The following is a 25,745-nucleotide window of genomic DNA, read 5'->3' on the forward strand; positions in this document are numbered from 1 at the left end:
AAACAGTTTAACTCTCAAATACATTTGTCCTATAACAAAATGAAAAACAAGACAAAAACAAAAACAAAATCATACTGCACATGGAGAGGGACTTCTATTTCCTGCCAAATAAAGAGTCTTACAGAGTTTGCATTTTAATAGGAGACAGTGCTATTGAGTAAGTGAAGAACTAAACAAATTTTGATTGCTTGGGCTCTAGCACAGCATGTTTTTTATTTAAACATTAATTTACAGAAGACAGATGAGATGTTCAGAGTTTGAAGAAAGCTGACTTGAGGGATGAGAAGATCTATGTTTTGGGAAACTAACTGGCCTCCTCCCTGTCACTTAGCTGCTGGTAGAGCGGGGCTGGGACAGGCCGCCCCGACCCCAGGCTGGAGAACTCACTACACGATGCTGCTCGTACTCCAAGGGGTAAGAACACTGTCCCAAACATCAAGAATTCTGGCAAAAGAAAACCCTACCCTATCTAAAACGTCATTCCTCCCTGCACTTCCATTCTCCCCCACCCCTGCTTTATATTATTCCCCTCAGAACTAAACTGACTTCTAACCCTGTCATATGTTTATCTTACATGCTGTCTGTCTTCTCCGTCAGATATAAGCCCATAAGGGCAGGGGATGTTTTCTCATTTTGTGTCCTGCTGTTTCCCCGGGGCCTAGGGTAGTGCTGTGACGTAATATGTGTTCAATCTGTTAAGTAAAGGAAATATTTTGATAGGAAGGATATTTTTCACCATTACAGTCATAATTCTATTAATGAAGGAAAGCACTCCAATGCCAATTTTTATAAACTTTTTTCAGAAATTTAAAACCATAAGAGCAAATCACACAAGGAGCCTTGGGAATGTCTTTTGGACAAAATATTAAAACATCCCATATGCCAGGTAATAAACATGAAAGCAAATTTCAATCCTGAGAATCCCACCACCTTGGAACTGAGTATCTGAGCTGATGTCTCGTTTTCCTTCAAGGGGATAAGGGGACATGGTCTCTGTCTTACCTCACCCGCATCCCAAGCCTCAGTCAGACTCCAGGGTAGGGCCGCCCCCAGCTTGTCCACATGAGCTGACATGATTTGTTTTTCAATGTTCTTGGTTAGTGTAGTTATGTACAATGCCTAACCTGTCTTTGTTAGCAAAGAAGTATATTTCTTTCCTCTAAGGAAGAAGCTGACATTTATGTTCAGTTGTTGTGTTTCATATCCTCTGCCAGGCCTTTCCAGGTAAAATTACCAACCCCCGCTCCAAATAAAAAGGCTTTAAGTTGGAGATGCAAAATCAACGTGCCCTAAAGTTGTATAGGCATAATGAACCAGGTCATGAAAGTTCCTCCCTGCCTCCCCACCCAGTCAGCTACAAAGGCCACTGGTACTACCTCGAAACCGCCTTTCCAATCCATCCTGTCTTCCTTCCTCCGTAGATCCTAGTTCAGGCCTTTGACATTTAACTCCTGCAAAATTGCAACAGTCTCCTAACTGGTCTTGGTCTTTCTACTCCCCCTACATCCTCGAATCCATCTGCCTTTTTGCTATCAGAGCCAACTCTCTAAAAGAAGACACCATCACTGCTCTGCGCAATGCCCTTGGAGTGTGTCTATCTGGAGAAGCCAAAATCCAAAACACAGCACATTCTCCCGTCTTCCAATTTAGCATCATCTTCTCCTACAGCTCTGCCCAAAGATCATTCCCAGTCTGCTACATTATTTGTGGCTGTCCAAATATGAATTTCATGCCTCTGTGTCTTAATTTACTCAGACCAGTGGATTCCCAAGCTTGGAAGCCATGGTTTATTTCAGTCTATGTTCATGTGGTATTCACCTAATTCAAGATTCTGCAATTAGAGCAAAACAAAACGACAACCTACAGAATGGGAGAAAATATTTGCAAAAGATGAAACTGACAAAGGCTTGATCTCCAGAATATATAAACAGCTCATATGACTTAATAAGAAAAAAAAACAACCCAATCCAAAAATGGGCAGAAGACCTAAACAAGCAATTCTCCAGTGAAGACATACAAATGACCAATAGGCACATGAAAAAATGCTCAGTATTGCTAATTATCAGAGAAATGCAAATCACAACTACAATGAGGTATCATCTCACACCAGTCAGAATGGCCATCATTCAAGTCCACAAATGATAAATGCTGGAGACGGTGTGGAGAAAATGGAACCCTTCCTACACTACTGGTGGGAATGTAGTTTGGTGCAGCCACTGTGGAAAATAGTATGGAGATTCCTCAAAAGATTAGGAATAGACTTACCATATGATGCAGGAATCCCACTCCTGGGCATATATCCAGAAGGAACCCTACTTCAGGATGACACCTGCACCCCAATGTTCATAGCAGCACTACTTACAATAGCCAAGACATGGAAACAGCCTAAATGCTCATTGACAGATGACTGGATAAAGAAGTTATGGTATATTTAACAGTGGAATACTACTCAGCCACAAAACTACAACATAATGCCATTTGCAGCAATATGGTTGTCCCTGGAGAATGTCATTCTAAGTGAAATAAGCCAGAAAGAGAAAGAAAAATACCATATGAGATCGCTCATATGTGGAATCTCAAAAAAAAAAAAAAAAAAAAAAAGACAACAAATGAACTTAAATAGAAAACAGAAACAGACTCACAGACATAGAATACAAACTTGTGGTTGCCGGGGGGAGAAGGGTGGGAAGGAACAGACAGGAAGTTTGAGATTTGTAGATACTTACAAGTATATATAGAATAGATAAACAAGTTTATACTGTATAGCACAGGGAAATGTATACAAGATCTTGTAGTAGCTCATGGTGAAAAAGAATATGAAAATGAATATATGTATATTCATGTATGACTAAGAAACTGCTGTACACCAGAAATTGACACAACATTGTAAACTGACAATAACTCAGTAAGATTGAAAAAAAAAAAAGATTCTGCATTTCAAAGGACCAGCAGATGTGTGAGCACTACTGCTCAGATGCCAGCTCCCTCTTCCTTTTTCCACCATAATGTGGAAGCCAAAAGGACCATTCACAATATAGGAACTATCCCCGAAGGAGAGAAAGTATACCATGTGCTTGGGTTATACATGAAAAAGATGCTTTCATCTGCAGGGAGAGAGACTGGGAAGGGAGGAGATTCCATGCAGTGTAGGAGCCCAGTACACTGCTCCTCTTTCCAGAAGGAAATGGGACTTACTGGGCAGAATTTCCCATGGAGTCACAGAGAGTGAAATCCAAGAGCAGAAGAATCTCGCATCCAACATGCAGATCTGGGAGAACGGCAGATTTAGTGACACATCGTGCCATTGCATCATGTGCTCCCAAGAGGTGGCCAGGGAACACATCTAGGCACAAGAAGGCTGCAGAAGCCCTCACAGCACTTGAGAGCTGTGGGAGGAGCACAGGAACCCCCTCTAGGCACTGGCTGGGGAGAAAAAGAAGTTAGCGAGAACACGCAAGTTCAACCAAAGAACATGGAGACACTTCTGAGGCTCACCAATGTCAGGGAGCGGAGGAGGTATCTAAGAGCAATCCAATAGATCTCCTGTGTCACCATTCAAGAGCAAAACAGACATCACCTTCACCAAAAGCAGACAGGAGAAACTGTGTTGAAGTAGGGAGGGTATTTTGGACTCAGACAGAAATGAACCAGGAAGAATGTACACTGAGAAGTGTGCCCCAAGCCCACTTTCAAGTTTGGGGTCCCCTTTAAGGAAAAGGAAGATAAGGCGTGAGAGCTTGGAAGGGAATTTCAAACATGAATAACTGACTTCTACACTGGAATTACTGAGCTAAAACACAGAGACAGAGAATCTACCAAGTCATTTTCTGTTAGGCTGGTGGTTCAGAGTCAGGCAGTAAACTGCATTTACAGAAATGGCTACATCTTTGCATACCTGAATTTGTCCTCTTGACTGTGAAATACCTATTTGTTACCAATAAAATAAAAGCAAAAAACCAAACTTGACAGATGTCATATCTTGTCCTAGGATTTGGGTCAATTTACCTTTGAGTGAGTCTACTCAAAAAGAATATGTACCATTGAGGAATTTTTGTCCCACAGACATGAATTCCATAAATATTTTAAAGGTGCTTTGAACACCTGCTATGGAAAGATACTATATTAGAAACCATAGCTAACTTTGAAAGGTTTATATTTTTTAAACATGACTAATTTTGCATGAAAGAATTTTATTTTTATGGAATTGATTGAGACATAATAGTATGTTTGATTTTCATGCAGAAAGAAGCAAATTTTTATAGCTAAATCCTAACATGAATTGAAGTATTCTTTAAAATAACTATAGTAAATGTTTCATGTCATTTTCCTCTTTTTTATATTAAAAAAATCATCATATTATTGAAATGAGACAAACCTTTCTGCTCCAAAGAGGCCTCTGGTAAGTTTTTAGGAGGAATTACACCAAATTCTCAAAACTTTTGATTTTGATTTTCAATATTAACTGACCTCAAATTGGAGCAGGCTAAAAGCATGCACACATGCGTGTGCCTCCTTTAGCTAAGCTGTAAAACTCAGATGGGAATTTTTATACCTCCAAGAGGTCCTCAGATGCTAACAACACTACCCCTATTGCAAGTATTTTTCTCTTCTCTTCTTACTTTTCCCCTTTTAGACTTGATGGATGGCAACTGAGTCAGTATTCTATTTCTATTATATCAAAGTCCACTCATTAAGGAATAGGATGGTGTCAAATAAAAAATGGGAATTTTCTCAAGGGGGAGAGGAAAGATTGGAAAAACAACACTCCTTTCCAAGCTTTTCCCCAACACATGGGTGCAGTAGTTCTGAACAAAGCTTGGTATCACTTGGGCTCTTCTAATTTCCCAGGCAGAGAAGAAAACAATTCATAAGTTCTCCACTATGCCTCCAAATATAACATTAAGATATTTTCGGTTCAATGTCAGCAGATATGATTTAGGGAACATCACTTCCTCAGACTGTAATGCTGCTCACCTTCAAGTGCTGAAATGGAGGCATCAGTTAACACACAGCTAAAACTCAAACCCCATGTTTCCTTGGACCACGTTCCTTAGCATCCTGTGGTAAAGGTCTCCAAAGATTGCAGTCTACGGGTAAGGAAGGTGAGCAACATTAGGGTCCTTTTGCAAGAATGAAAGGTGTGTCCAATGATCATAAGTGATACTTTCATCTAACAAAGCTAACATGAGAGTATAATTAAGAGAGGCACAGAAAAATGATAGGATAATCTATTAAAATGTTTAATAGATTTATTTAATGACCAATTTAACATTTAATAAAAACACTCCAGGCAATCAAGAAACTGACTACTATCAAAAGCTGCTTTTTTGAGAGATCAACATTGCTCCATATTAGAATAAATAATGGAGGGCAAAGAAAAAGAAAAAACAAAGTCCTTTTATTCATATGTGAAACCAACAGAAAATAGAATCTAATTAGCATCGAGAAAATCCACTGGAAACAAGAGATCATAATCGCAATTCAGCACGAAGAGAATAGACACTTATAAAATATATCTGAAGTGTAACAGAAAAACTGCCTTTTTTTTAATTCTTGGCTTTTTGAATAGAGAATAAAGACAGTCCTTTTTGTTCACCAGTCTTCTTGACTTGATGATATATGAAGGCCACTCTGCAGTTAAGTTAAAAAGAGGAACTGTGGCACATTTAGAAGCTCAGAACTCACAGAGGATCAGAGCTGGGATAGCTTTGGAGGGAAACTAACCCGCTTACTAATGCAGTGATCCTTTCCATAACCCTCTGGAAAGTTAGTGATGAAGCCTCTGACTCAACACTAATTTGACAAAAAATGTTTCTACTTTGCAAGAGTTCCTGCATGAATAGCACTAACAGTTTAAAAATGAACATTCAAAGGATTATATTAAACTAAAATTACTGCCACTTTTATGCATTAATGATAATTATTGGTGGAAGTTCTATGGTGACAGTTCACTCCAGCCAGCAATGTCTCCCAAGAATTGCTTGTTCCCAAAACAGTCAGTCATCTATTTTCTGTATTACACTAGTCTGTCAAATTCTTCCTGCCTTGGGGCATCCTAGCCTGTGTTAAGGCTGTCCTCAATGTTAACTTCATTAATATTATGCCACTTCTAATTGTTTTGAAGAACACTGGATATCGGAGGAAGGAAACTATCCAGGAAACAGTATTTTAAAATCTTATTATGAAATAATGTCTAATTTCATCTAAACACTAATGCCTATTTATACCAATTTTCAAATCACACATAAATATTCCATTTCTCTGCTTAATTTTCCCAGTCTGCCTTAGGGTAAACTTATTCAACATCAAAGCCAAATGCTACTGAATTCCTTTTTCACTCAGCAAGATAGCACTTGAGACTTTAAGCAACCTTCATGACCAAGTTCAACACCATTGAATGGATTTCCTTCAACTTTAAGGCTATAATGTCAAAATGACCAGAAATAAGAAGAGAAAAGAGACAGCCTATTAGTAAAGAAATAAAAACCTGGCTTCCTCTATGACCTTTTGACACATTGATATTTTCATCTCAAAAGATATACAAACAATAGTACAGAAATAGTGGGGACTAAAAGCTGGGATAAAAGAGAAAGAGCACAATGGCTGTTCCAGGTTGGTCACTGGGACAACTGACAGCTCAGGCCCCTGCTAGCATTTCACAAGTTCAACTCAACAACTTTCCATTTCAAATGAACAGAATCTAAAACTCAGATAATTTTCTGCGGGTAGAAGAGTGCTGACAGATTAAGTTTTCCCTAACAATTACCATTATTTTTCTCAATATGTTTACTCATTTAACTCCTAGATTCTCATTTTGCAACACAGATCAGCCATTTTGCAAATGCATACTTTGGCTACAGGAAGACAAGAAAAAAGTTAACAGCTTTTTACTCTATGTCATAAACATCCGTAGAGACTATTGATATATATCAGGAGTTGGCAAACTTTTTTCGTAAAGGGTCAGATAGGAAATATGTGACAAATGGTCTGTGTCCCAACTACTCAGCTCTGCCCTTGGAGCACAAAGGCAGCCACAGGCAATGTGTAAAGAAATGAGTGTGACTATTTTCCAATAAAACTTTATTTACAAAGCAAGGTACAGGCTGATTTGGCTTGAGAGTTGTAGTTTGATCTACATTTTTACTTTACACCTGAAAACCAACATGCTAAACTGAACACAAAATGGAAGAGATGTCTTTCGACCAGTTAAATTTTTATCAATTGTTTGACAAATCTTATGACTGCCTTTTGTGGTATTTAATATGTGCACACAGTGGGCTAGGTCCTATGAGATAAAGATTGCATAAGGCCTTGTTCTTATAAAATGTACAATCTACTAGAAGCACAAGACTAAAGCAAATAAGACAAGCACAACCAAGTATTCAATACATAAGTTACATGGCAAGACTATAATAGTTTATAAAAAAAAAAAAAGAGAGAGACTGTCTATTATCAAGGACAAATATTCAGAGAAGATATTTTGGAGAATCCAAGAATTGAACTAAATCACATTTTGTTAGATTTGGTCAGTTAAGAATTAGAGAAAAGGGATTTATAGCAAAGAGCAAAGCAGAAATAAAGGCACAGAAGTAGGAAAGCCTGTGCCTGAGGTAGAGAGTGGATGGTATAACCAGTCCAGCAGAAACAAAGGACAGTCACTGGGAAGTTCAAGTTCACAGTCTCTCATCTGTAACCTCTGCAGTCAGATATTTCAGAATCGAAGTTTTTCAGACTGTAGAAAGGCTAAAAAGGTGTATATGCTGTAAAATCATAACACACACAGAGCAACCTAGGGCAGCATCCACTAATTAAAAATTTTATTATTTCTGCAGCACGAATAATTATAGTTGATGGGAGGCATCTCCTATCAGTTCAGGTCAGGTTTGGCATCAAATGAGTTTGGTCACTAAAGTTTCTTAAAAATGTTCGATTTTCACAGCATTCTGCATTCTTAAGCTGTAAAAGGTGTAGTAAACAAAACAGTGGATTTAGCTGCCGTGTGGCCCTAAGCAATTCTGTTTTGGCGGCAATTTTATCTGGTTGCTATCGTTTTTTTTGACTGGCACCACTGAACATTAGGCTTCAGAAATGGTATAAATTTCACCCATCTTCCAACCATTTTATATGTATTTATATATATGGAAAGTGTTAGACTGGACTCTATTAAGGTAACAAACTAGTTCAAAAGTCTATCCCCAATGGATATAAAACAATTGGAGGTTTATGGAGGCCTGTTTCTCAGGGTAAATGCTGAAAACAGAGATTTACATAATGTTTGTTTGGTTTTTTTTTTTGAAGGGGGAGGGGTAAGTAATTAGAGTTATTTATTTATTTAATGGAGGTACTGGGGACTGAACTCAGGACCTTGCGCATGCTAAGCACATGCTTTACCACTGAGCTACACCCTACCCCTCTACATAATGTTTAAAGAGAATACATTAGATAATTTAATTTCTTAAAAGATGGAGGGATTTGTGGTTATCTCTGGAAATAAGACATCACTCACTGTCTACCTCTGAAATTAAAGAGAAAAACTTCCCATTAAATATAGATAAAAATTCCACTCAGAATTGGCAATCTGACATGGAAGGGCTTATTCTGACAACACTCCACTAGTGTGGGAAGTGTACACTGTGTAAATAACTACTGATCAGGGAGACAGTTATCTAAGGAGTATTCAGTGTTATATACAAAGAGGATGCCACTTCTTTGTGTTCAAAGAATTGAGTCCTCAACTATAAAATAATAAATGCAGCTGATATTATCAAAGTTAGAACATTCTTCATTTTGTAATGAGATCAAAACTCTTGATTGGTAAGATTTCTGCCTAGAATATGAACGGGGTAAATCTGTGCTTAGTAATAGTAAAGTTTTTGAATAAATGATGTTAATATAAAGATTTCTTTGCTAAACTTCTAAGAGGTAAATCCTAGTTCTACCAAAAGAGTTAAATTATTTTGCCCCAAATAAAGTTTATGACAGATAGCATTTAATCTTTCACTCCAAAACAAACAAACAACAAGAACTGGAGTCTAGTTTCTACTTGACATGTAGTTAATATTATATAATAGTCATAAGAAAGACAACGAAAATGGTTTTTAAACATTGGATGAGCACTAAACCAATTAGTATGAGGATGTACCATATGATGTTTAACAAACTACAACTCAAAGTTAAAAAAAAAAGGAAAAGAAAAATAATCAAGGTTTCAAGATAATGTTGTGCTGGAGAAAGCTGAGAGCCCCCTCTCCTAATTTCTCTTTTCTGGGGCTTTCTGGAAGGAGACAAAAATGTGTGAGTCTCACCCAGCTACAGAGAGAAGTGATCTATTAGTGCACACAAAGGGTGGCCTCTGAGCAAGTATTCACAACTGAAGCTGTGTTTTCCACTAAGAGAGTTTCCTGTGCACAAATGAAAGCCTATGTAACTATTAGAGAGACTCTAAGAAAAATTTCCCACCAGACATTCCTTGATGCTATTCATGGAGTCTCAGTCTCTTAAAAATAAAAAAACAAGTCACACAGTAGAGCTGGGGGTGTGGATGGGGGTGGTCTCAGGGCACTTGTTCTCAGTAAAGCACACTAAGGTGTTTGTGCCCCTTCCACAAATACTACACTGCAAATTCCCTGGGTCTTAACTTCTTAGGTGGGTCAAACAATGAAAATACTGAAAACATTTCCACTCTCTTCAGAGCAATTGAGCTCTGGCTACTTGGTCAGTTCCAGAACTATTCAGATGTTGAAAACTTCCTTCATGAGGGGACGGATGGTGCTTGATATTCTCCGCCTAATTCTAGGCATTAGGATAACCAATCTTGGAATCAAAGTTGGACCTGAACCAGGGTAGAGAAGCGTTCCTAATTTGGCAATTCTCTTAAAATGTCCCAAGACAAAGGAAGAAGCTATCTAGTTTAAAACCATTGATACAGTGTCAAAGAGACAGTGGTCCCTCTCAAAGATTTCCAGGGAAGATAATTCTCACTCCATACATAAGCATGCTCTAGTGTCAGTCACCAACTACTAAAATTCATTTTGGTCCCTCTTTCCTGAACTACGGCTAAGTTATCAGCAGTGAAGCACTGCTAGTTAAAAACACATGGTAGTTAAAAACATCATCTCCGGGATTATCATACCAAGTGAAGTAAGACAGAGAAAGAAATATTGTATGATATCCCTTATATGTGGAATAAAAAAAATAATACAAATGAATTTATTTACAAAACAGAAACAGACTCACAGACATAGAAAACAAACTTATTGTTATCAAACAGAGATGGTGGAGGAGAGATAAATGGGGAGTATGGGATTAACTGACACACACTACTATATATAAAATAGATAAACAACAAGGAGCTACTGTATAGCACAGGGAACTATATTCACTATCTTGTAATAACCTATAATGGAAAAGAATCTGAAGCTGATTAGCCTGAAATAGCACAGTATTGTAAGTTAACTATAGTTCAATAAAATTTTTTTTAAATAGAAATAAAAAATACGATCTCTGGTCAGAAAACTTCAGTACTGGCTTCACTGCTTGCTAAATCTATGACCATGTACAAAAGAAATGAACTGATTCTTTGATATTTCCTAAGACCACTGTATGTATCATATGCAATAATGAACACATACAGAGCTTGGAAATAGTATGTGATCAATAAAGTGGTGGTGGTGGTAGTAGTAATAGTAGTAGTAGGACTGGATGTTGTTGCTGCTTTTATCATCATCATCTTCATCATTATTCCATAAAAGATGGACGTAAGAAAAGAGAAATATATCAATGCCAATGCAATCTAGTTTATTATATTCTTCTAAGTAGAGAAATAATGAAAACTACTGGCCTACATGCATCAGTGGCCAAAAGATGCTAGAAAACTGAAAGCACTACTCTACAAAACTAGAAATATATGCAATTATGAAAACTAATCTAAGTTTTATATTATATGTAGAGGATAGGGTAATGGTCAACCCTTTATGAAAGCAAGTAGACACATTAATTGCAAATCTACTGAGATTGGCAGACATATTCCCAAGCAGTATTTCTGTAATGTGCATCTCCTCTAAAATGGAGGTCTAATTGCTTAGTAATTCTAAATTGCAGAATGGAAAACAAAGAAGCAGTTTTGGCCATGTGGGTAAACAACAGATTTCTAAAAGCTAATTATCTCTTTATTTAATAGACTGAAGTTGTACCAAATGAGACATTTAAGTCTAATAAATAATAAACAAATTGTAACCTAAAGACTAAAATATAGGAGCTGCTCATATAGTTTTTATTGCTCCATTAAATAAACTCTTATTTACTTCCCCCACAAAACATAATTATACAACACTGGGTCCATTTCAAGACCATTCTGATGTGCTATTTAAAAATTAAGTGAATCAACTCACACACTCAGGAAGTCTTAAAGCATAATGTTTGAATTCTAGTATCAAATGCCCTACTCATTTCCACGATGAGAAAACAGAAATGCAGATTTGAAAAAGTTGTACATAATCACATAAAATCACTATCACTATTTGTCTTACTGGGAATGATGACACATAAAGACAGCTATGCACTTTAAATAAATACTAGTGTTGATACTTACTAGTTCCTACATCAGGTAGTTAATACTTTCAGTATCTTCTAAACTAAAATAATTCTCATTTAAACATCATCCTCAGAAAATGTACTCAAAATTCACATACCAATTAAGCAAAGACATCATGAAACTGTAGTCAATTTGCTTGTTTGTTTAATGTAATACCAAGTCATTTAACAGAAGTAACCAAAAGTGCATATGTGAATATTTAAGAGACCTTCACGCTCATCATTTTTAAAGAAGCAAAAATGACACAAGTGACCTCTAAATGCTGTAACACGATAATCCGAGGTGCTGTGCTTCTTAGGGTTGCTGCTCAAGACGACATTTAATGCTTAATTTTTCTTCTTAGAGAATCTTAGCTCATTATTCTGGCTTTATTGTCATTCTATTAAAAAATAACGTTCTCAAATGATAGTGATAATAAATAGTAGACTGGAAAATAGTTGCTTGCTTTCTTGCCAAGGGCAAGTAATGATTTATGATGGATAAGAAAGAGCAGGGATTTAATTTACTCTACTACCTCAGGTGGTGATCCACGAATCTGTGCATCTGTGAAAAAACACAGTTCTTATTTGCATGGTGGAAACACTAAAGTCATGAAAATATATGGAAGGAAGCTCCCTGTGGGTTTATGGCAGGGTTATGTGAAGATTCTTCTCCTCCTCTATCATTCACGGGTACGTGCACCACATACAAAAATAGGACAAAAGTTCCCGGTTCAGAGAGGTGATAAAACACTACTATAAACTCAACAATTTGCCCTTCTACATTTTTTTGAGAATAAGAAATCCAGGCTGACAACTTCTACAAAGATGAGAGCAATGCTATGTTCTGTACTAAAATATAACACCCAGAAAGAAAAATAATATAAAGCTTTATCTGATCCTCACAATAAGATGTTTCAAAAAATTCACTATGTTAGCACAGTTTCTAAAGAGTTTTATAATCAATATTTTTAAATTAATAACTGTGGTATACATTAATACTCTCCTTAGTTCTCTAAGACTAAGTTTTGTCACCAGCACCCCCCAACTCAGCCAGTCTCCATTTGCATCGTATTATCCCATCTTTACTTCATACAACTTTTTATAATCTGAAATTATCGTATATATGTGGTTGTCTGATTCACTCATTAGAGTTCTAAAGTTCATTATAACAGGAATCTCATTTATCCTTTTCTTTTAATTGAAGTACAGTTAGTTACAATGTGTCAATTTCTAGTGTACAGCATAATGTCCCAGTCATGCATATATATATATATATATATATATATATATATATATATATATATATATATATATATATATACACACACACACACACATATATTTGTTTCCATATTCTTTTTCATTAAAGGTTACTACAAGATGTTGAATATAGTTCCCTGTACTATACAGAAGAAATTGCTTTTTATCTACTTTTATATATAGAGGTTATCATTTGCAAATCTCAAACTCCCAAATTTATCCCTTCCCACTCCCTTATCCCTGGTAACCATAAAATTGCTCACTCCCTTATCCCTGGTAACCATAAAATTGCTTACTTATTTAATCCTTATTTGTCACTTTAATACCAGCATATAGGGGAAAAAAAAACTGTTGATGAATTAAAGAAACAAAAGTAGCCTACCTATTAATTTTTTTATATACCAATAAAATAATAATAGAAGACCACAGCATTTACATTTTTCATAATATTACAAGGTCTTTACTGACAAAAAGTATATTCTATAGCTAACATGGAAAGAAAAAGGTGACTGCATATTTATACTATTTTTAAATATGAAGAAGTATCAACAAATAAGCAGTAATATATTTGATACTTATATGAATTACTTGGCTATAGGAGCTACATTAATATTGAGACAATATTTTGTTATTCTATGCTAATAATCATGCTATATTCAAAGGAAAACTAAAGACCATTCAGAATAATCATCACTTATTGGGATTTTACAAGAGGTCTTTTACTTTGGTGAGAAAACTATATATTTAGGTGCCATGAAATCTGGGATATAGCCCCAGATTCTTTAAAATTCTCTAGTCTACAAGAAAAATAGTTCAAAGCCTCTTTCTAAATTTTCAAATGTTTTTCAAAGAGCTACATCATAGCCTTGTTGTATCAAATGTTGTATCACCTTTTATCAAATGACTGACTCGATCTACTAAAATATTCACATATAATATATATAGTATTTTAAAAATAGTAACCTATAATCAAAAAGAATATGAAAAGGAATATACATATGTATATATATGATTGAAACACTATGCTGTACGCCAGAAATTGACACAACATTGCAAACTGACTATACTTCGACAAAAAAAAAAAAAAAAGAAGAAAACTGATGTGTTATTTTAAAGTGTTTATATGATATCATTTAGATAAATCAATGTTAACCAGACTATCTTTTGAAGAACACTCTCCTGGAAAATGTCAAAATGTATGGCACATATAGACCTCAGCATATAAAGGCTTGGGGAACTCTTACCAAGTGAGAGTCTGACATTTATCTGAGATGTATCTATGATAATTTCCAGACCATGTTTGGGAAGAGATGGTATAGAAAAAGATTTATAAAATAACCCAGTAGGTCAAATAATATGAGCTCTGATTAACAAAAAGTGCAGCGGAAACTTTTCCTTATATTTATTTCAAAAATAAAAAAATATCAAATTTATTTGAATAATAAGAATAGAAAAGTAACACCCTCAACATAAAATACCTATCTAAAAACAACACAAACCGATTGATTGTTAACCACTATTAACTATTAGAACACTTTTGATAGAATTCAAAAACAGATCCTAGTATATTAAAATTTGTCTGTCAAGTATATGAATAATTAAGGAAGAATTAGAAATAAATGGAGCAGAACAGCATTATGAATAACTGAAATTAGAAAAAAGTTGAAGCAGAATATGAAATTGCCGAGAGGATGATTTTCTAAACTTAAAAGTTGATAAAAAAAATCACAAAAGCAATGATTATAAGTCATTATATAACAAAAATGAAACACTTTTATTTTGCAAGATATAAAAATAAAAAGTCAAAAGATCTATTTAAAAGATGAATACTGATGCACAATAAGCTAACATGTAAATCAACAAGAAAAAGACTAAGATAACACAATTCACAAAGGAGGAAATACAAATGCACTAGAAACTTGAAAAAATGTCCAGTCTCAGCAGTAGCAAAAGAAATGCAAGTTAAGATGACAAAACACCAAAAATCTTTAAAAAATGAGAATACTCAATCAAGGCACATTCATAAACTAATGTTAAAAGTTGTTGAAATTAGAACAATAATTTTGGAAAGCAATTTGGCAACATGCACCAAAGGTCTTAGTAATATTTATCCTTTTCTATCCCATATCTTAACAATTACAAACATTTTCAATTATTTATGCATTAGTTATGCATAAATAAGTATCACACTGAAAAGGTGAAAATAACTATTGTTCTATGACCTCACACTGACTAATGTGAGTTAAATTAGATACGGCATATCCAGTGGACACAATGACAAAGATACTAACAATTACAAACTAAAAATCACAGAACATGAAAGCTTCAGAAAGTTCAGCAAGATAAAGTGAGACACTGAAATACATGTTCACTAGGATCATACAGCTATCACTAAAAGGCAGAAGTTTTTAAAACTGAAAGAAAAACGTGCCAAAATATCAACAGTGAATCTTGGATTATGGGTAACAGTTTTGATCTACTACTTTTTTAGGTGTTTCCTATAACACAAAAATATTATTTTCAAATTGGAAAAATAAAATAAACTGTTACTTTTTAAAATGGAAACTTCCTTCAGGAGAAATATAAATTTAAACAAAACCATTATTAGATTACATTGGATGTGAAGTTTCATTAAAATTTTGGCTTCCTGTCAGGTTTCAACTTTCCAGATTGACATAATAGAGAATTGCTAAGAGGCAGACCCTTAGGTAAAATCCACAAACAATACACAGCCAATCTGCCACCAGTAACTCATCTATACATGACTTGTTAACCAACAACAACTGAGCTCATGTTCAAATCCCAGAATGTCTGGTAATTAGGCAGTAATACATTATTTTAAAATAACGCTTTCAGAAGCATCTTTTAAAAAACTCAATGCCAAACTTTTCTAATCCCCATTTGTTAACACTTTAAGGTATTTCTGAGAACACTTTCTGAATTCTTAATAAACAAGAAATTGTGCTTAGGTGATTTTTTCTCCTAGAAGAAATATGTCTGATACATTAAGGTACTCAGTTTGCTTTATTAAAGGTAAAATATCTCTGTAAAAGTAAAAGTAAAGAAGGCAAAAAAGGCATCTCAGTTTACCCTCAGGGAAACCTTAGGTGAATTTGCAGTCTTGAGATATAAACTACAGTAATTTAGCAGTGAGGCTGAAGGATTTTAATTAAAGTCTTCCACAATCCTTAGTGGCTTGGAGGTAGAAAAGGCAGAATTTTTAGGGGGTAAAAATATAACTATAATTGACTTAATTCTTTTGCATCTAAGTTAGTGGTATATTTTAGCTTTGGAAAATACATATGTATGTCTCTGTAAAATAGTAAATTTTTTATTTTTTCTTTTTAATTTTTTCCAAGAACCTCTTATTAAAGAAAATTTCAAAATACACAAAAGCAGACAAAATTGTATAGTGAACATACCTTTCCCTCCAAGTACCCATCACCTAACTTCAGCAATTATTATTTAGTCAATCTTGCTTTGTCTATACACCTGCTTACTTCCCAGTCATGCTAGGCTATTTTGACTGAAATCCCAGACATCATATCTTTTTGTCTATAAAATTTTAGCATGAGTCTCTAAAAGCTACTTTAAAACATATCCACAACAAGACTAACACGTCTATAAGAAAAAATAGAGTATTCAGATTTTTTAGACTACTTTTTCCTACATTTGTTTGGATTGGATTATACATAAATTCTATTTATAACAATTGGTTGAAATGTGTCTTTAGTCTATTTTAATCAGTAAGTTTCCCCTCTATCACTTTTTTCCTTCCTTGGAGTATTTTGTTAAAGAAAACAGGTTACTTGTCCTGTAGAATTTCCCATAAACAGTTTCCTATAATTGTTATTTTACTAATTGACATAAATTATTACAGATCAGTTATTTAAGTAGTAGTGAAAGAAATGCTAATATAATGGAACTACAGCAGTACACCAGAGGACCAAAATCACCTATGATCAATGTCAGAATGAAAACATTTCTCATTAGTAAACTAAACTGGGTAAAGCTCATTTAAAAAAAAATTGCTAAAGGGGAGAGGGGATGGTGGTGGTGTTGGGGGAGGGTAATAACTCAGTGGTAGGGTGCATGCTTATTAGCACGCACGAGGTCCTGGGTTCCAACCCCAGTAACTCCACTAAAAAAAAAGAATTCCTCTATGGCTTAACTCTAAAATAAGTCATCACATCTTCCTTTTTCATGGACATATATTAAACTGCAGATAAAATAACCAGTATTAATCTTGGTGTAGACAGAATAAACAGCAAATTTGGTAGTACTTACCAGTCTTCATTTCTAATAAGCGCTTTTTCTTTTGTTGACGTTCAAGTCTTTCTTTCTCTGCCAATTCTTTGGCTATTCTGGCACGTTTTTCTTTTTCTTCTGCTTCTCTTTTTTTGAAATTGTCCTTTATTGCTTGCTATAACAAATTTTGGAAAATGATCAATTTTAACCAGTGATTCCATAGAGCAAATGGAAAATTATTAATCTGTAGAATTGTGATTAAATATCTTTTTGGTAATGGTTATTTCTTATATTAGCAACATAGTCTTTTAAAAGATCAGCACATGAACCCTTGTTAAATATGTTATGTATCTAAAAATACAACTGTTATGTTTAAAGCACCTGCATCTTAGTGAAATCAACTAAGAGAAGGAAGACAGAAACTAAAAATAAAAAAGCATTTAATTTACAAATCAAAACTAGTTTCCTATACATATTCCCAAAAGAGTGTCTAGCAAATGTTTAAGTCTCCCATTCCTCCTATGCTAAGTAAACTCCTGAGTACAAGAAAAAAATCGTTGAAGAAATGATAGAAAAGAGCTGAAATTTTGTAATGGCTGCGTTATTCTACAATCAGTCATTTAACAATTTCTTTCACACAGAGAGAAGTGTCATAAGGATGATTAAAGAAATGTTTGGCATTTCAACATCAGGCCCTCTGACTGTTCATCAAAATCAGTAATGCCATGTGAACCACAAGAAGATCTCAACAGATATGGGATTAGCCTGTCTCTTATTTTAAAAAGTTTTATGCAAATCAAGAAATCCCTCTCATGTGGCATTTGTGGGAATTAGTAGGCAAACATTGATTTTTCAAAGTGCCAACAAACAGCATGGCATGGTGTTACAATATCCTGTGAAGATTGTATTCTTCAGTACCAGTGAATCCAAACAGGTTATCTCATTGCTAGTTTATCACTAACAGTATTAAGCAGAGAAGTGTATAATTAAACTTTAACAACTAGGTGGCATATGTTATTTTGGGAGATGCTTTAATTTCTTCTTTAATATATATATATATATATTTTACCCTAGAGATAGTGTAAGTTCTTCATTAGAAATCAAACAAAAAAGTTTAATATTATTGATCAAAACAATGAAAAGAAAACTATCAGGGGATAAAAAAAGAGGAACAAAAAGCATAGAACAGAGGGAATACTAACTCATCCATCCATCCAACCATCCATGCAATAAATATTTACTGATAGACTGAGTAGTAAATGGTACTATTCTAAGGACTAGGGAGATACACACATAGCTATTAAAGTAGTTTTACATGTGATATGGTGGGGCAGAAGGCAAAGACAGACAATAAACAATTAAAATTTTTAATAAATATAGTACTAAAAAAATCAAAAGAGTGATGTGATAGAATGCCTGGAGAGTTACTTTACATTAAGTGATCAGATAAGGCCTCCCTCACTGATTTGATTCCAGCTGAAAGTCAAGAAGCTAATAGCCATGGAGTAACTTGGGGAAAAACAAATGCAAATGCTGCTGGTGGGTTTGAGAGGTAAGGAGGAGGCCAGTATGGTGGTGTTAGACGAGGTCAGGGGACATGCGGAGGCCTGATCATTTACAGTCTTCTAGACCAAGATAGGGGATTAGACTTTCCTTTAAGGAAATTACAAAACAACTGAAGATTTTCAAGTAAGAGAGTGCAAAACTAAGGACTCTATACAAGTACTAATCAAGCACCTTTGTTCCAAACTGTCTTTTCAATGAACCGTCCTGGAAGCTAGAGGTAGTGTCTCCCTCTTAAGCAAATGGATTTGTTTACTGTCCAGTATGACAAACCAGGGCAAACTGGGCAGTCTTATTAACTCTGAGAATAATTGGGTCCCCTAAGTTCAGGGTTTCCCTCTAGTAATACAAACCATTTTGTGTGTAGGTATTAAAACTGGCCCTCTTTACGTTGCCCTGTGGGAATCTGGGCTCAGGAATCTACAAAATTGTTTATTCTGGCTACTCCTATCTGCTGTGAGTAACTCTTCTTTATTTCTGACCCCACAGTCTCGTGTCTTCTACTAACATTCAGGAAACTATGAAAACTGGTAAATTCTCACACTCTTCACAGTTCAAGACATATTAACACTGACTATTATTGCTAAACTATGAAATACCAGTACTAACATATACTTTAACATGCAATCTCTCCTTCCCTCAAATGGATTCTAAGTCCTCCATTCTAGCTCAAAATGATTAAGTACTTGTTCACTATAATGAAAGCAGTAAGAGGCAGAAGCAAGACTTGAAAGCTAGTGACAATCTAAGCTTTTTCTACCACCCGGCTTCCTATGAATGTAGCACCAACTATAAGACAACAGTAGCTATAAAAATCAACACAAGTTAGCAAAACAGGAGAAGGTAACCTAAAAGTAGAAAATAAGTGTGGTTTCAAAGGCAAGTGTATATATCTGCATGTGTGTGTGCATGTGCACCCATGTATATGTGTAAAAGGGAGATAGTAAGGAAAGGCGAACTGTGGCAGAGAAAAGTATAGGCAAATATTCAGGAATCTAAGCTGTATTTCTTGTGAGGGAAATGAGTAAGAGGAACCAGCAAGAGATAAAAAATGTATCACGTAGCGTATTTATGAAACTTCACTAAAGTATACAATTTTCAAATATGAATTTTCTACTTTAATGACTGGATGCATTTCGATGAGAAGATTTAATACACCACCTATTACCAGATATAACTGTCACACCCTTTTAGTATTCCACTGGGCAATAAAAAGCCAAAATTACTCCCGAGGACCTATAAAAATAATGTTTACATTTAGAAATAAGGTTTGAAGTAGTTCTTAAAGCTATTTTGTTTTATGGAAAATGCACTATTGATTTTCATTTAAAAACCTATCTCATTTAAAACATATCTTTTTCTGACATTATAACTATCAGGAGAAGAATTTTAGCTGGAAAAATACCAACAGACAGCACAGAAATCGGTATTTAGTCTGGAAATAGTATCTCAGATCAAATGGTCAATTTGGGGGTTTGTTTTACCCTAAATTTTGAGAAGTTAAAGTAGCCTAAAACAGAAAAGATGAATAGTTAGAGAACCACATTATTCTAGATACAACTGCCTCTTAGTTACTTCAGTTCTAGATTTGAAACCAGAAAAGAAGAATGAGGGTTAACTGTACATATAGTTAGCTATAAGAAAACAACTTTTTTTCTTTAAATCATCTTATTCTTGACCTGGTTTTCTATTTAGTCAATTGGTAGATAAACTGCACTGCCAGCAACTACTTTCATCTATGTAATAAAAGAAATTCTGAGTGCTTGTAGAACTTCCAGACACATGCCTGGTTCATGATCTTGTCTAAAAGATTCATGGGTGTACCAGTCTAGAGCAACGACCACAGAGGGCTTCAAAACTTCAGTCACATTTTTGACTGTTCATTTCAAAGGCATGATCAATAATTTACCTGAGTTCTAAGGCTCACCTGGTTTTTATAGTAATAGAAAATTCTAAAATATCTATAAAAATACATAGGCATATTAATACATGTACAAAAATATAGTTATGTTAATACACGTATGTGTGTATGTGTTCATGTATGTTAAATACATCAAGTTCACAATTGTTTTCCTCCTATAATTTATGTCTTCTACATAACTAAATGTAGTAACAAGAATCTTGCCACAACTTGTTTAAATATACATTGCAAAATATGAAAATGAATATATGTAATTCATGTATGACTGAAAAATTGTGCTGTACACCAGAAATTGGCACAACATTGTAAAACTGACTATAACTCAATAAAAAAAATTTTGATAAAAAATAAATACACATTGCAGCATTATACGTTATTTCTCTCAGAGAAATCAAAATAACCCAAAACCAGTAAATTTAAACGCATGTGTATATGTGTATGTATGTAAAATTTAGAAGTCTGGCAGAGTGTAATCCTCCATAAGTTAGGGCTGTTATCATAAACATTATCTTTGAGTATTTTTATATTTTGCAGTATCCTTTATTGTAAACTTCTGGGATTTGCTTTTTCACTCAACATTATGTTTCTAAGATTATGTTCCATATTTTTATGTATAAATTGTTATTCCTTTTCATTGCTTATAATATTAAACTGTGTTTTATTATTCACTCTCCTATCAGTGGGATTTGGGTTGTTTCCAGTTTTTGGCTATGATGAACCATACAGTTACAAACATTTTTGTACATCTCCCTGTGTAAGTTCTTTAAAGATAGGTCTCATTAGTTGGTTCTTAAATCTGTTTAGAAACTGCTGACAGACACTCTTTAAGGGAAAGAGAACAAAACATTTTAGAGCATAACATAAGCAGTAAGGGTAAGTATTGTTTGTTGATGCTTTTGTTTCTGTTCTTAAAATACATAAACATAAGAGTGTTGGGTCCCAATGTAAAATCTTATTTTTTACTATATTAAGGTTATGGTGAAAATAGTTTGAAACCCATGACTCTCTAAGATAGGAATGCAGTTGATCAATGAAAAGGAGAGATTTGTCTTCAGTCTTACTAGATGATGTTAAAGTGTCTTCAAAGTGGTTGAGCCAATGTACACCCCCTACCATCAATACATAACCATTGCCTACATACTCACCAAAACTGTTCTCATCAGCCTTCTACCTGTTTGGCAGGTATATAATAGTATCACACCGTGGTTTTAACTGGTATATCTATGGCTCCTAATTCAATTATCTTCTCACATAATAAAACATTTGTATTTCCTATTCTGTGAAATGCCTATTCATTTCTTCTACCCACTGTTCCATTAGGTTATCATCTTCTTAATTGTTTGTAGTCCTTTAAATATTTGATACTAATCTTTTGTTAGCTTTATGCTTTTTAAATATATCCTGGATTGTAATGGTCATTGTATTTTATCTTGTCTTTCAGCAAAGAGAAATTCTCAAATTTATGTAGTAGTCAAAAAATCTCTTTTCCCTTATTACTAGTGCCTTTAATATATTATTTTAAAAAATTGTTTCCTAGATCAAGGACAATAATATTCCATATTTGCTTCTTAAAGTTTTAATGATGTTGTTCACCTTTCAGTACCTACTTCTCTGGAATCAACATTTATGAACATTTATGAGTTGGGGGTCCAATTTACCTTTTTCATATGGAAAATGAATTGACCCATAACGACTTCACAACTAGCCTATCCTTTCCCCAGCTGATCTACAAGGCCACCTCTCCTGATTTCAAGTGTCCATATATATGCTGGTGCTTGGGGGCTGCTTTAGTCCATTTGACCAATGCTTCCATGTTTGCACCAATAACGCTCTGCCTTAATTATTATAGCTTAAGACTTATTTTTTTTCTTTAGAAATGACTTCACTATTCTTGTGTCTTTACTCTGTCATCTATATTTCAGAATAGACTTATTAAGGTCATTTTTTTAAAAGTCTATTGAAAAAATAATTTTCTTCTTTCAGGTCTTGGACATCTTTTGTTATTCTCTTTCTATTGCTCTTATAAATAATGTCTTAAAAAAAAACATTTCCAACATTTTATAACACATATAAAAATGTAATTGATTTTTATGTATTCCATTGATAAAATTTCTTAACAATTTTCCTGTAGGTTCCTTTAAAATGTTTTTTTTTAATTTTTGTGTTGTTTGGGGAGAGGGCTAATTAGGTTTGTTTGTTTGTTTATTTATTTGATCTATTACTTTTTATTTACAGAGGTACTGGGGATTGAACCCATGACCTAGTGCATGCAAAGCATGTGCTCTACCATTGAGCTGTACCCTCCCCCTTGTAGGTGTCTTTTTGTAATATTCATAGACAACATAATGAAGGATTAGTTTCTTCCCTTTCAGCTTCTATACTTTTGATTTCATTCTTGTCTTATCAAACTATGCTAGCTACGAGTTAAATTTTCATTATTAGGTGAAGAGGATTCCCTTTGTTCACCATTTCTTATTTAGGGATAAATGGTTCAACTAGTTTACTGTTCTTGTTTTAAAATCTGAACAAGGGTTGAATTTTATCCAATATTTTCCTCAGTCATTCTTAATGTATTGAATTATATTTATAGATATTTAATATTAAACTACATTTCCATTTCTGAGATAAACTTAACTTGGACATGAAGAATTTATCTTTTTGAACATTTGATAATAATTTTTTTTTTACAATATTAGTTTGGAATAATCATTTAATTACAATTTGGGAAAACTCATCTGTAAAGCTTTCTGGGTCAAGTATTTAATTTGTTGGAAGATCTGAGAAGTCATTAAATAAAAATAAGATATAGACCTATCTAAACTTTCTAATTCTTTTAAAGTCAGTCTCAATATCTAGTATTTTTTTCTAAGAACTTATACATTTCATCAACCTTTCCAATTCTGGCCTACAAATTTTTATAGTATGCTTTTCTCTTTTTGTATCGACTCTATCTGTAGTTATATTCTTTCTTATATTTTCAGTATTTTTTCTTGATTAATCTCTTCAGAAATTTATCCAATTAACTTGTCCTTTCAAAAGATTTTAAATATTCTCAAGTAATTTTTTCCCTTCAGTTCTCTTTTATTTTTTCTAGGATTGTATAATTGTTTTTAAATTTCTGAAGTCAGATGCCTACTTTATTAGTCTTTCAGATTTTTCATATAAGCACTTAGAGTATAAATTTCTTTATACCACTATTACTGTGCCCTACAAATTCTGATATAAATAGAGAATTTTCAATATTGTTCAGGTCTATTTCTTCCTATGATTTCTGCCTTGATACATGAGTTATTTAGTATGTTTTTTAGAATTTTCTTAAAACGATTTTAAAATTTCATCTTTTTTTTAATTTCTAACTTCATGTTATTGTGGTTAGTGAATGAAGCTGAAACTTAGAAATTTATCAGAATTTGTTTCACAATCTCTAGCATGTGATTAACTTGACAAAAGTTCCACTTGTGACTGAAAAGAATGTATATTCTTTAATTACTGAGTTGGGTTCTATATACATGTATAAAATCAAGTTTCATTGTTTAAAGCTCTCATGTCTTTGATAGTATTTTTATGCTTATCAGTAAATTAGAAGACTGTCAAAGTTTTCCAATATAATGCTAAATCTGTCAACTTATTCCTATAGTTTATCATTTTTTACATGTTTATTTTAGTGCTATGTTATAATGCACATGCAGATTTCTGAACTGTATCTTTCTGGTGAATTAAGCTTTTTATCATCATGAAGTAATATTCCCTTATGTCTATTGTACCTGTTATTAACATAGTTTTCCTCTTTCTTTTAAATATTATTTGTCTTGTATTTCATTAATTGTTTTGTTACTTCAAACTTTTCCATAACCTTGGGTTATAGGTTGGTCTCTTATAAACAGCCTAAGACTAGATTTTGTTTTTAAACCAACCTATGGTCTTTTAAAGTTTTATTGTGATTTATAAAATACTTGTTTCCACCACCTTATGTTATTTCTTTGAATGTCCTGCTTTATTTATGCTCCTTTCTTTTTTGTTTTGTTTTTTCTTCATATGTCTTTCCTGGTCCTTTTCTCCCTCTACAGTTTGAAACTTTACTGGATATGTCTATTCTTTTACTGGTTATACTTGTAATTTTATCACACAAATCAATGTTTAAAGGTTACTGATATCTTTACCTTCCTTCTTGACCTTTGAACAATACAGGAAACATAAAATACCTGAACTCCAAATATCTCTTTCAATCTATTTAACAATTTGTCCAACAGTGAATTAAGTTCTGTCTCTCCTTCTCTATAAAACATGCTATACATTGTTTTACTGTGTATTTCATTACTGGACATTTAGTTTCATGGTAGGTATGCCTTCTTGTCTCTCTAATTTTTCTTTTTCAAAAAAAAATTCTCCTTCTTTAAATGCATCCTTTAGAGCAGGAGTGAGCAAACTACAATCCAGGGTTGGCCACTTACTTTTGTAAATAGAATTCTATTGGAACACAGGCACATCCATTCACTTACGTACTGCCCATGGCTGTTTTTGCATTGCTATCGCAGAACTAAGCAGTAGCAACAGGGACTGTCTGGCTTGCATAGATTTACTATCTGGCTCACTGAAACGTCTGCCAATCTCTGCTTTAGAAGGTCTTTTAACAGAGATATTCATGGAAAATTATTATCTGTTTATCTACAAGCAGTTTAATTTTGTCCTTGTTCTATAAAGAGTTTTTGCTGAATATCCCCAAAATTAAAAGAACAGTTATTTTTTCCCTTAACTTCTGAAGATATCTGTCTTCTGGTTTCCATTTTCTGTTAATGAGGAGTCATCTCTATCTAACTGTTGCAATGGTGGTCATAGACTTTCTCTTTGGCTGCTTTTAAAGTTTAGTCTTTGGTGTTCTACAGCTTCACTACAATATTCTATCAAGTGAATTTCATTTCATTCATCTGACTTGGTATAGTCTGTACATGTCCTATTCTGTGGATTCTTGATCTGGAAAATTCTCAGCCATCACTTTGAATATTCCCTTTCATTCATTGTTTCGAGTCTGTGTTTCTAAGACTTTCATTGTATAAGTGGCAGGCCTTCTCACTCTGTCCTCTACATTTCTCAACATGTCTTCTACACTTCTAATCTTCTTGTCTCCCTGGATTGCATTCTGGACAATTTCTTTGGATCTATTGTCCAATTCACCATTTCT

At 34.0% G+C, this 25,745-nt stretch overlaps 1 protein-coding gene across 1 annotated transcript in view; it reads right to left on the reverse strand.

Annotated features, from left to right (window-relative positions):
- DIAPH3 (diaphanous related formin 3) overlaps positions 1-25,745 on the reverse strand; it is a 470,879-nt gene that overhangs the window by 128,261 nt on the left and 316,873 nt on the right. Inside the window, exon 25 of the mRNA XM_074378260.1 lies at positions 17,122-17,257. Coding sequence (XP_074234361.1) covers positions 17,122-17,257 — 136 coding nt within the window. The remainder of the gene's footprint in view (positions 1-17,121; positions 17,258-25,745) is intronic.

This window comes from Camelus bactrianus, chromosome 14, assembly GCF_048773025.1.
Source record: "Camelus bactrianus isolate YW-2024 breed Bactrian camel chromosome 14, ASM4877302v1, whole genome shotgun sequence".
NCBI classification, from domain to species: domain Eukaryota; kingdom Metazoa; phylum Chordata; class Mammalia; order Artiodactyla; family Camelidae; genus Camelus; species Camelus bactrianus.